The 13,425-nt window shown below is 44.2% G+C and overlaps 1 protein-coding gene across 3 annotated transcripts in view; it reads left to right on the forward strand.

Moving 5' to 3' along the window:
* The window catches only part of DOCK5 (dedicator of cytokinesis 5), a 280,649-nt gene that overhangs the window by 75,290 nt on the left and 191,934 nt on the right, over nt 1-13,425 (forward strand). For all 3 annotated transcript variants that reach the window (XM_005210292.5, XM_010808067.4, XM_059889493.1), the window contains exon 2: nt 5,053-5,136. In XM_005210292.5, the coding sequence (XP_005210349.1) occupies nt 5,053-5,136 (84 nt within the window). The remainder of the gene's footprint in view (nt 1-5,052; nt 5,137-13,425) is intronic.

The following is a 13,425-nucleotide window of genomic DNA, read 5'->3' on the forward strand; positions in this document are numbered from 1 at the left end:
ATAAAGCTGGGTTCCTCGGAGCAAGGTGCTGACCCTTTGAGTCTCTGTTTCCTCGTTAAATAATATGGTAATTGGCAGCCATTCCATACAATGACTGCATTCCATATGGAAGTGAAACCATAAACTGCAACGGAAATGAAGTATATTACAGAGGGTGAGGGAAGGGCATGGTTCAAAAGTGCGGACTTGGCATGAATAGAGGTCGTTGTAAGTGATTGGAAATCTTGTTAGTACTTCAGTCCGAAGACGTGAAACAGACAGCACAAGTGTGACTGGTGACTTGTCATTCCAGCAGAAGGCATTGTTGAAGGATGTTTCCTAAGTGAAGCTCTTTGAAGGCTTATGTTGGAAAGATAGATTGTCTTGTATAATTTGCAAATAAAAAACACAAGGGAATGATTGGATACCCCTTTCTTGAGTGGTGGGAGACCATAACTGCTGCTTCTGGGGGAAGCAGGGAAATAATCTGAAAGTTTGGGGAAGAAGTGGTAAGTAACTGAATTTTGATGGATGGGTCTCATAAAAGCCACTCTTGTGCCTTGAGCCTCATCCAGTTCTTTGGAAAGACAAAATAATGTGTAACCAGGTCCCCATTCATGAGGGGTTTACCTTCTGCTTTGTGGCAGATGATAACACAAGATTATCTCTGATTAAAAATCCAAACTGTGTTGGAAAGAAAACTTGTGGAATGATGGAGAATAATGAGGTCCTTGCAGGGTGATTGTTGTTGCTGTTTAGTTGCTAAGTCATGTCTGATTCTTTGTTTCCCCATGGACTGTAGCTCACCAGACTCCTCTGTCCATGGGTTGTTCCAAGCAAGAATACTGGAGAGTGTTGCCATTTCCTTCTCCAAGGGATCTTCTCGACCCAGGGATTGAACCTGTGTCTCCTGCTTGGCAGGCAGATTCTTTACCACTGTCACTCATCATTTGTGGAATTGCATTGTGAATGTGAGCTTTGCAGTATGCGGAAGAAAAAGATAAACTGTTGCCCCAGATAGAGGTAAACTGTGAGTGGAGCACAGAATTTAGGAGAGATTATGAGTCTCAACTGAAGCAGAGGGTCAATTTGGCAGATGATGAAGCAGCAGTGGATAATTAAGGCCAGGATAATTTGGGGAGCACTTTGATTGTCAGGCTTAGGAATCTAGGATTTAAGGTGGCTCCTTGGTAAAGAATCCTCCTGCCAATTCAGGAGACTTAAGAGAGGTGGATTCAGTCCCTGGGTCAGGAACTTCCCCTGGAGAAGGAAATGGCAACCCACTCAAGAATTCCTGCCTGGAAAATTCCATAGACGAAGCCGGCAGGCTACATTCCATGGGGTCCCAAAGAGTTGGACACAACTGAGCGAGTAAATAGCAATAGCCTGTGGTGTGCGTGCATGCGTACCTGTGTTTGCAGCAGTCCTTGGTACACGTTTGGAGCTTGGGGCTACAGTGCCAGCTGCAGCCGTGGGGCGCTTCTGCTCGCTCTCCTGGTGACTAAGAACAAGGAAGACATGAAGCTTGGTGGTTACATAATACACTGTGACACGGCAGCCTCCCTACTTCCTGATTCCATCCACTGGTGGGGCCAGAGCAAGGAACCGGTCCGGTGGGAGGCAGTGAATGCGGCTCGGGGGAGTTAGAGATGAAGACCGACATTTTCCATAGAGAACCAGCGGTATACTTAGTAGGCAAAACATTTGAATCAAGTAGCGGTCAGATGAAGGAAGTGAATTTCAGTGGAACAGGAGCTGTGGCCTTGTGGCCCGTGAAAGCGTCTAGAAACCGGGAACTAACTCCTTCTGCTGAATTCGGTGCAGTTTCTCCCAGCCCACTTCATCAGCCTGCCCTTGTTCTGAATTCATAATACAGTCTAAAAGCTCAATAGTCGATCATCTCCAACATACCTCTAGGAGTCTGTGCCAAGGCTATAGAAGAACACGTATTTGATTTTGCTTGAACATGTATACACTACTACATTTTAAATGGATAGCCAACAAGGACCTACTGTACAGCACAGGGAACTCTGCTCCATGTCATGTGGTAGCCTGGGTGGGAGGGGAGCCTCAGGGAGAATGGGTATTTGTATCTGTATATGTATGGCTGAGTCCCTTTGCTGTCCACCTGAAACTATCACAACATTGTTAGTGGCTATATGCCAATACAAAATACAATGTTTAATTTTGTTTTTTTAAAGAAGCCACTTGAAAATGTGGGGCTGGTAGTCTGCTCCTTCCTTTCCGAGATAGACTGATGGAAGCCCGAGTCTATTGGCAGTCTGCTGAACCAGGTGGATAGCCGGCTCAGGAAAAGAGCAGGAGGCAATGGCTACTGTTCACGACTGGCAATGGCAGGGTTACCGTTCTTCCCTTTTTAATGACCCTTGTGGGATCTGGCAAATGGATTGAGTGACCAGCCTCATGTTCATCAGAGCTGCAGAGATGGGGAATCTCATGGACTCCTTGGATCCTCAGGTACATGGATAGAACCCAATCTCTAAGGTGGTTCTTTCTCCCTGAAGGGAAGCAGCTCACTCATTATGAGAGAGAGCAAGAAATACATTTGCTTTAAAAAAAAAAAAAAAAAAAAAGGTTTACTGAAGTCTAACACACCATAAAATCCACCCATTTTGGACAGATAGTTCATTGATTTTGAGTAAATACGCAGAGTTTGGAGACCATCAGCACCACCAAATCCCATTTTAGGATGTTTCCGTCTCTCTCTAAAGCTCCCTGGTGCCCGTTATGCTCAGTCACCATTCACACCCTCAACCCCAGGAAACAATGAAATGCCCTATGCCATTGACAGCCATTGGCTTCTTCTGGATACTACAGATAAATAAATGGAAGCCTAATATATTTTGTACATATGACTTTTGTTTCGCATAATGTCTTTGAAGGTCATCTGAGTTGCAGTGTATTCATAGTTCATTCCTTTTTATTTATTTATTTTTTAAAATATATTTATTTGAATTGGAGGCCAGTTACTTTACTCTATTGTAGTGCTTTTGCCATACATTGACATGCATCAGCCACAGTTCAATCCTTTTTTAAAAATACTTATTTCTATTTATTTATTTGGCTGCACTGAGTCTTAGTTGTGGCATGCAGGATCATTCATTGTGGCGTGTGGGATCTAATTCCCTGACCAGGGATCAAACTCAGGCCCCCTGCACTGGGAGTATGAAGTCTTACTGGATCACCAGGAAGGTCCCTTTTATTCTTTTTTATTGCTGAGTAATTTCATTGTATGGACAGACCATATTTTATATATCCATTGATTCTTAAGTGAATGAGTTGTTTCTGGTGTTTGGCTGTTATAAATAATGCTGCTGTGTTGGCTTCTTGTCAATGTCCTTACAATGTCCAATGACCACAAACTTGGTGACTTGAACAACAGGATTTTCTTCTCTCACAGATCTGAAGGTCAGAGATCGAAAATCAAGGTGTTGACCGCCTGTGCTCCTTCTAGAGGCTCTCAGGGAATTCTGTTCCTTGTCCCTTCTAGCTTCTAGTGGTGATACCAATCCTTAACTTGAGGTCACGTTACTTCACCCTGTGCCTCCAACCTCATGTTGCCTTCTCTTCTGTAAATCTCTTAAAACTCCCTCTGTCTCTCTCTTATCTGGATACATAGGATTGTGTTTAGGTCACAGCCTGAATTTTCAGAATAACCTCCTCTCCTATCTTTATCTTGTTTTTTGCTACCTTGAAACACTTGCACGTTTCAAAATCTGATGTGTATCTTTGCGTGGGGGGTATTTTTCTGCATACCACAGTGACTTTGAATATTCACATGAAGTTGTGTTGACATGTTTCCCTTTCTCTTTGTAAATAACTAGGAGTAGAATTGCTGGGTTGCATGTTTAACTTTTTAAGAAACTGTCAAACTGAGAGGTTATATCATTTTACATTCCTACTGGTAATGCATAAGGGTTCCAGTTTCTCCACATTCCTGCCAAGTCTGCCTTTTAAAAGTTACAGCCATTCTAGTGGGTGTGAAATTGCAGCTCCTTGGGGTTTTAATTTGCATTTCCCTGATGACTAATGGTTGTTGGACATTTTTTCTTGCTCTGATTATTCATCGTATATAATTCATGGTAAAATGTCTCTTCAGAACTCTTACCCATCTTAAAATTGGATTGTCACCTTCTTTTGGAGGTACAAGAGTTAGTCTGCTGTTTTTCACAATCTGGTCCAGTCCTGAGTGCTGTGCTGATGGCGATCACCTTGATGAGAAAGTGCTAAGGTGCCCCATTTCCACAGGATGCCTAGAACTGGGGGCAAGGAAGCCACTGGGGTTTAGTTTATTACTGGGCTGGGGGATGGATGGGACTCACAGTTGGCCCTTAGGCTGCCAATTACTGTCAGGGAAGCCAGGAGATGGCTCGCCCTGTGGCCAAGAGATCAGAAGCTCAGTGGTATTGTAGGCTGATAACTCTTATATAACCATTTTAATTAAGGAGTTGTGTCTGTAATGATACATTTACTCTGTCACTTCCCATACTATACTATTAAAAAATCCCTGGTATAGGTACCACATCTGAGTGTCTCAACACTCTGTCTCCAGTCTGTAGCACAATATGTGGAACATATCAGGCAACCAACCAAAACTTGTTGGATGGAGGAATGACTAAAATGCCAGCAGTGGGAATCCAGGAGGATGCTCTCTGCTTTTCAGAAGGGGATTCACTTGAAATGATTAAAGAGGTGGTTATTTGTTGGAGAATTGGTTCAATAACTAAAGTATGTGCTCTTTTTTTAAGTTGCGTATATTGTTTTTAATTTTGGCTGCGCTGGGTCTTCACTGTGGCACATGGCAGCGTCTCTTGTTGCAAAGCACAGGCTCTAGAGTGAGAGGGATCAGCAGTTGTGGTACACGGGCTCAGTTGTCCTGTAGCGTGTGGGATCTTGGATCCCTGACCAAGGATTGCACCCGTGTCCCCTGCATTGGAAGGCGGATTCTTTACCACTGGACCATCAGGGAAGTTCCCTGGGTGTGCTCTTTGGTGACTTGTATTTTAAGTGCCACCGATGCCATCATTTCTGTCTTCTGTTTCTCCTTTCCAGCGATCTATAACTACAACGCCTCTCAAGATGTGGAGCTGTCCTTGCAGGTTGGAGACACAGTTCACATCCTGGAAATGTATGAGGGTAAGTCTGGATGGCCTTCTGCCAGATGGGTGGGGAGGCCCGAGCAGTGTGAGTTACTCATAAGGCTCTTGGAGCAAACATCAACACAGTTTACTTCCTGAAGCGATGCTAGTAAAAATCTAGGAAGCGCTTAGGGTTTTGTACCAGGGTGGTTTCAAAACAGCCAGCTGAGTGCCTGAGCACAGACGTGCCCAGACACCAGAATCAAAATATGTGACTCTGCAATCTGTAAGTTACAATGCTCTTGTGTATCCCCATCCTATTTAATTCTGATGACAGTCCTCTAAGGGTGGCAAGGCAGTGTTTATTTTTTCTAATTAAGAAAAAATATATATGACTGACTTTCAAAACTATAGAACTCTTTTTTTAAAAGGTTTTGTTTATTTTTGGCTCTGTTGCCTTGCTTTCTCTAGTTGGGGCGAGCAGGGGCTACTACTCTTCGTTGCAATGCTCGAACTTCTTCTTGCGGTGTCTTGTTGTGGAGCACAGGCTCTAGGTGCGTGGGCTTCTGTTTACAACACACAGGCTCAGTAGTTGTGCACACGGGCTTCATTGCTCCATAGCATGTGGAATCTTACTGGATCAGGGATCGAACCCCTATCGTCTGCATTGGCAGGCAGATTCTTATTCTCTACGCCACCAGGGAAGTCAAAAACTATAGAACTCTTAAAAATTACATGAGTACCCCACACTCACTTTTTTAAATGTAGGAAACATAATGCTCGTTTTATACTTGAGAAAACTAATATTCAGAGAAAATAATATACCTTGTGTCATACAGCTAGTGACAGAACCAGGTGAAATGAGACACTGTTGATTTCTGGTGGCTTCTCATGAAGCAAGACCCTAATATGTGAAAGATGGTGTCTTTTCATAGGTACTGTGAATAGATCAGATCAGTCGCTCAGTCGTGTCCGACTCTTTGTGACCCCATGAATAAATAGGGAGAGCATATAATTCAACTGGGCTTCTCAGGTGGCACTAGTGGCAAAGAGCCTGCCTGCCAGTGCAGGAGACTCAAGAGACACAGGTTCTATCCCTGTGTTGGAAATATCCCCTGGAGGAGGGCATGACAAGCCACTCCCATATTCTTGCCTGGAGAATCCCATGGACAAAGGAGCCTGGCGGGCTTTGGTCCATAGGGTCACAAAGAGTCAGACACGACTGAAACAACTTAGCATGTACAGATAATTCAGGTTCAAAAAGGCAAAAGAGTTTATTTCTTAGTAAAATTCTCTCAGATAAAATAATTAAATTGATTTAATTAAAAAAAAAAGTGACTCTGGATGCAGAAGGCCCTGGCTCCGGAGGAGACAAGTGCATCACTGGGCTGATGGGAGATCAAAGGAAGCGTGGCTGATGAAGTGGCTCTTTCTTCTCACCTCTGAGTGTTGCCAGACTTGGGGAGAAACGAGGGAGAGACTTACTGGTGTTGCTGAAATTCCTTCAAAGAATTAGGTCAGGGCGACTGTAGGTGCCGAAAGCCTTCTAGTATATTTCCTGCAACTAGATCGGGTTGGGGGGCAGGGTGTCCCAGTTAACCTGTAAGTGGACTGTTGGACAGTATCCAGGCTCCCAGCTCATCTGAAGAGCACAGGTCATGGGTGCACTCATGCCGCCCCACCCCAGACTTCTCACTACCACCCTAAATCCTAGTAGAACTCCAGTGTTGCCACATTTCTAATCCAAATGCCTAGAGCACAACAAACACGTCTCTAGGCCACTGACATTGAGGATCAAGGCAAAAAACTGAGAATCCATTTATTCTTTCTGAAGACTGGGGTAGGAATGAGGTGGAAGTGAGGCAGATTTTTCTCATATGGTGAGTTTCCCTCGTGGCTCAGATGGTAAAGAATCTGCCTGCAGTGCAGGAGATTTGGGTTTGATACCTGGGTTGGGAAGATACCCTGGAATAAGACATGGCAACCCACTCCAGAATTCTTGCCTCGAGAATCCCATGGACAGAGGAGCCTGGTGGGCTACAGTCCATGGGGTCACAAAGAGTCAGACATGACTAAGCGACTAAGCAGAGCACAGAGGCTTGTTAGGACAAGAACTGTGAATTTGCAGGGTCTGGTCCCACCACATAAATGGTTGTGATCATGGCATTGTGAGGGTGGTTTTCTAGAATCCACCTCGGCTTCTGAGGTTCAGACAGACAGACACAGGATGGAGAAGAGGAGATGGGAAGTTAAAAGGACAGGAAGTAGGGCTCAGCCACAGAAAAGCTAAGCTGTCTGCTGCATTGCGTAGAAGACTCCACTGTTACTGCTGCTTCCCTTTGGTTTTAGGCAAAGAGTTGGTAGTTTGCATTATCCTTCTACCTGTCACACACTTCAGAGTGTTGATGTGCAGCTTCTGCAGGTGGGGAGGAGGAAGGGAGGGAGGGCTGCATGGTCTCTTCCCTCTCTGCTGTCTCTCTCCCATTTTTATTCACACCATCTCAGGTCCAGTCATATGTCAGTTCTATGGTATCAGCAAGACACAGGGATAATCTACTTACATTCTTGAGCTCCTTTGCATATTAAACATGGCCTTACTAGGTCATGCCACTTGGTCAGGGGCCAGATCAATCCATTCTACTTTTTATGGGCTTCCCTGCTGGCTCAGGTGGTAAAGAATCTGCCTGTAGTGCAGGAGACCTGGGTTCAATCCCTGGGTTGGGAAGATCCCCTGGAGAAGGGAATGGCAACACACTCCAGTATTCTTGCCTGGAGAATCCCCATGGACAGAGGAGCCTGGTGGGCTGCGGTCCATGTGATTGCAAAGAGTTGGACATGATTGATCAACTAAGCAGAGCACATCACCCTTTATGGGGACACACATTTTTCCACTGTACATGTAAGACACGTGTTCAGTTTCTATAGGCTTGAAAATAAATTATATTTTACTGGTATTGGGTATGATTTCTATAGATGGCAATTAGATTCTGATTTTATCCCTATTTTTTCCCCCAAATTTGCTATATGCTAATCTTTCTTTTGAATTTCTGTTACTGAGAGAACTGTGTTAAATCTTCCACCATTGTAGTTTGTGTCAGTTTATGATTTGACGTATGTCATATGGTTTGACATATGGTTTCAGGTTTTTTTGCGGTCTGTATTCTCAGACCTGTTTTGAGGTACATACAATTTTGAAATTGTTATATTAGACAATCCCAACTTTGAATTCCTGTTTATAAAGCTTTGATCATTGTCTCCGTCTGCAGTATGCTGTCTGTTTTGTCTGAAATTGCAGCCAGTTCACGGGCAGTGCCAGGGCTCCCCTTTTTTGTCCTCCTGGCCCCACAAAGCTGTTCTAAATGCTGCTCAGAGACTCAAGGGATCTTTTCTTAATTCAGCAAATACCTCAAGAGGAAAGGAGCTCCCAGTGCTGGTCTCCTCTTCCTGAATTTGGTCTTTTTCATATCTAGACCTAGTAATTCTTCACTTTACCATGTTAGCTCTTTCTGTGTGCCTGTTGTGTGCTTATGTTATACTTAAGCTTTTCTAATTGACCTGCAGAGTGTAGGAGCGAAGAGCATACAGTTGATCTGAAATCAAGTGGCTGATATCTTTTAAATACATTTTCAAAATTCTCTTTTCCTTTGTTATTATTATTGGCATTGCTGGGCAGCATGTGGGATCTTAGTTCCCTGATCAGGGATTGAACCCATGCCCCCTGCATTGGGAGCATGGAGTCTTAACCACTGGACTGCCAGGGAAGTCCCAGAGTTATTTTTTCATATTTATGTGACACAAGCATGTTTCTGGAAATATTTGATTAATGCACTTTGTCCTCATAGGATTCACATTAATGGTCATTTTAAGTGTGTATACTATTTATACTTTACTGAGCAATCTCTCAGTTGACCACTGAACATTCCTCAAAGTAGCACTCCTACGGACCAAGGTAAGGTGGTCACTGAGCTTGGTTGACTATAAGTATAAATATACAAACACGCCTATTGTAAATACCTTCCGGAGCTTGAGTCCAAAAGCCACACTGCACCTGATGTATTCCAACTCACACCGCAGTATACTTTCTGGAAGCACTGGCACAGTCAGTGCTGCTAAGTCACTTCAGTCCTGTCGGACTCTGTGCGACCCCATAGACGGCAGCCCACCAGGCTCCCCCGTCCCTGGGATTCTCCAGGCAGGAACACTGGAGTGGGTTGCCATTTCTTTCTCCAATGCATGAAAGTGAAAAGTGAAAGTGAAGTCGCTCAGTCGTGTCTGACTCTTAGCGACCCCATGGACTGCAGCCTACCAGGCTCCTCCATCCATGGGATTTTCCAGGCAAGAGTACTGGAGTGGGCTGCCATTGCCTTCTCCGTCAATAGAGTCATGCAAAAAACTTACTTGAACCCTGCTCTGTCTGGATTGTGATGATCCAGATGCTGTAGGTCCTCACAGCAAGAAGCAGATTTTCTTGTTACCGTGAAATGCTTGGGCGCCTGCCATAGAATGCTTTCATCCCAGAGAAGGATGTCAGGGACTTCCCTGGTGGTCCAGTGGCTTTCCCAGTGACTCAGTGGGTAAAGAATCCACCTGCAGTACAGGAAATACAGGAGATGCAGGTTCGATCCCTGGGTGGGAAAGATCCCCTGGAGGAGGAAATGGCAACCAACTCCAGTATTCTTGCCTAGGGAATCTGCATGGACAGAGGAACCTGGCGGGCTACAGTCCATAGGGTCACAAAGAGTGGGACACGACCGAGCAACTAAACACGCACGCAGCAGTGGTTAAGACTCCAAGCTTCCAATGCAGGGGGTGCAGGTATAATCCCTGGTTGGGAAACTTAAGATCCCACATGCCAGGGGAAAACTTTTTATTTTTGTATTTTTCCTAAAATTTTTTTTTAAATTGGAGGATAATTGCTTTACGACATTGTGTTAGTTTCTGCCATACATCAACATGAATCAGCCATAAGTATACATACGTCCCCTCCCTCTTGAACCTCCCTCCCACCTCTCAAGGTTGTCACAGAGCCCCAAGTTCGAGCTCCCTGCATCATATAGCTAGCGAATTCCCACTGGCTATCTGTTCTATATATGGTAATGGATATGTTTCAGTGTTACTCTTTCAATTCGTCCCTCTCTTGCCCCCACTGTGTCTACAAGTCTGTTCTCTATGTCTGCGTCTCCATTGCCTCCCTGCAAATAAAAATAAGGACATCAGTGCCTGTTCTATAAAAGTGGACACGTGTCAGGGTGTGTATGGGGGTATTTAGAGCATGAGCTTTTTCACTTCATTAATAGCCAGGTGACAGATCAGCTTTTTACAGAGATGATGATACTGGCTTAAGTTTTAAAAGTGTGCATTTTATGGGATTAATTTTTTCTAATGGTGCTCGCCTTGCCAGACAGAGCAATAGATTCTTCTATCTGCTAAGTACCTCGCATTCTTGGCTGGGTTCTCAAATTCCTTGATTATTATAGCCGGTTCAGGACACAGTGAAGGCAGGAGTGCTTTGCAGATATTCAACATGATGGAAATGCTGAGTAATAACTTGTGTTCTAGCCCTCCTCCCCCCATCTCCTCTTTAAAAAAATAAACGAAGTAGAAACACCCACAGTACTGCCAGATGGAATTTAAGGGTGGTGCTGGCATCATTTCATGGCCCAGGGGTGGCGGGCAGGGGTGTGTCTTTGAGCTTCCTGTCTTCCTGACTCCAGGGGGTCCTCCCCGCAGACACCCTACCCCACCCTGCCTTTGAGATATTTGCATACCAGACCTGGGTGGGCTCTTCAGGCGTGGACATGAGTCCACCCTTCCAGAACCCAGACTTGGAAATTTCTTTCCTGCCCACAACCTGCAACAGTACTACGCAGGACTCTCTCTGTTGTTTCCCATCCTGTGGTTCAGTGAATGGTTCTCCAAGTGGTAGCTCCTTGGAGGTCTGCTCCTTCTTCATCCATGGGACCCCTGCCTAGCATGGCTTCTTGTATACAGTAGGTGCTCAAGTCTATTGAACGAGTAAAGAGAGATCAAGGACAGCTAGTGTGGAGAGTAAGGGGTGTGTAGGGTCACCCCACACAGTCCCTGGTAGTACAAGGCAGGGCTTTTCTCCTTCCATGACACGCCAGCATTGCTCTGCCCTATACAGACTACCTACAGAAGGATTTGGTTATCACGTGAGTTGCTTTTTAAAAACATGGTTTTATTGAGATAGGTTTCAAATACCATCCAGTTGACCCATTTCCCTGGCAGTCTAGTGGTTAAGACTTTGCCTTTCAACGCAGGGAGGGTGGGTTCGATCCCTGGTTGGTAAGCTGGGATGCCACATGCATAAAACAGAAGCACTGTTGTAACAAATTCAATAAATACTTTTTAAATATTCCGCATCAGGAAAAAAAAAAGTATTTTTAAAAAAGGGGATGCAATTTAATGGCTATTTACAAAGCACTCTATTCACAGAGTAGGGCAATCATATAACTCTACTTTCAGAATGTTTTCATTATCTCCAAAGAAACCCTCTATACTCATTCATGGTTATTACCCCCCAGCTCCAGGCAACCACTAACCTAATTTCTGTCTCTATAGGTCTGCCTATTTGTTCTAAGACATTTCATGTAAGTGAAATCGTGTGACATGTGGTCCTTTGTGACTGGCTTCTTCTACTTAAAATAATCTTTTGGGGTCTCATTCATGTTGTAGCATATGTCAGTACTTCATACCTTTTTCTTTCTAAATAATAATTATTAAATGCGTAGATCGCGTTGTATTTATCCATTCATCAATTAACGGACATTAGGGTTGTTTACACTTTTTCGTTATTATGAATAATGCTACTGCCCTCAACTTGTACGTACACGTTTTGTGTAGATACATGTTTTCACTTCTCTTGGGTTTATCCTTTGGAGTGAAATTGCTGGCTCATATATGAGAATTAGACCATAAAGAATTATTGATGCTTTCTCACTGTGGAGCTGGAGAAGACTCTCGAGAGTCCCTTGGACAGCAAGGAGATCAAACCAGTATGTCCTAAGGGAAATCAACCCTGAATACTCATCAGAAGGACTGATGCTGAAGCTGAAGCTCTAATACTTTGGCCACCTGATGCGAAGAGCTGACTCAATGGAAAAGACCCTGATGCTGGAAGAGACTGAGGGCAAGAGGAGAAGGGGACAACAGAGGATGAGATGGTTGGATGGCATCACTGATTCGTTGGACATGAATATGGGCAAACTACAGGAGATAGTGAAGGACGGGGAAGCCTGGCATGTTGCAGTCCGTGGGGTTGCAAAGAGTGGAACATGACTTAGTGACTGAACAACAACAATGGCAACTCTGTATTTAACCTTTTGGGGAACTGCCAAACTTACTGCTTGAGCTTTGGCTCTAAAACAGGAGACCACAGTCCACATGAGCAAGTGTTCCATCCCTCATCCCTTATCATGGTTTCTCTGTGTGACCTTGTCCCTGAACATCATTTGTTACTAAAGATAAGGGAAGGGAGTGGAATTGACTGAGAAGATATATACTGCTCATCTTTCATAGCCCGCCTCCATGTTGCTTTCACCAACTTTTTCAGGAGACAGAAATCCGCAAGGACCAAAGCAGGTGTCCTTCCCTTTCTTCCTCTGTGGCATTGGCCTGCCTGCAGCAACTGGCTTGTTTTTGCTTGTTTATCCAGACAAAAGGTTTGTCAGTGAGACCACTATTCTCCATCTCGGTGTTCTTTCCTACCCCAGATCCATGAGCACGACTGAGAAAGCTTTGAAACCCAGGAGAGATTTCAGCTATGGTCATCTATTCATTCAACAGGACTCACTGAGCAAGTACTATGCTCTTAGGTGCCAACGACATTTATTGAGCACAAGAGATGATACAGCACTGTTACCTAAGTAACAAAATGGCCAGGTTCCTGCTCTCTTAGGGTTTTCATTCAAGGGATAGATGATAAGACAAGTGAACAAAATCTGAGAATAAGAACATTTGGATTCTTGTAAGTGCTGTGGGGAGAAAAGGGTAGTGTTACATAGACCAGAGAGGTAAGTGAAGGTGGTGAAGAGGGAGAGAAGGACCACTTTAAAAAAAAAAAAAAAAAACTTATAATTTTTTATTGGATTATAGCTGATCAGCAATGTTTTGATTATTTCAGGTGAACGCAAAAGGACTCAGCCAACCATATACATGTATCCATTCTCCCCTCAAACTGTCCTCCCATCCAGGCTGCCAAATATCATTGATCAGAGTTCCCTGTGCTATACAGCAGGTCCTTGTTGGTTATCCATTTTGAATAAAGCAGTGTGTACACAGGACCACTTTAGATTGGACAGTTTTGTTTCTATCTTATCTAGGTTTA

This window comes from Bos taurus, chromosome 8 (genome assembly GCF_002263795.3).
Source record: "Bos taurus isolate L1 Dominette 01449 registration number 42190680 breed Hereford chromosome 8, ARS-UCD2.0, whole genome shotgun sequence".
Lineage (NCBI taxonomy): Eukaryota > Metazoa > Chordata > Mammalia > Artiodactyla > Bovidae > Bos > Bos taurus.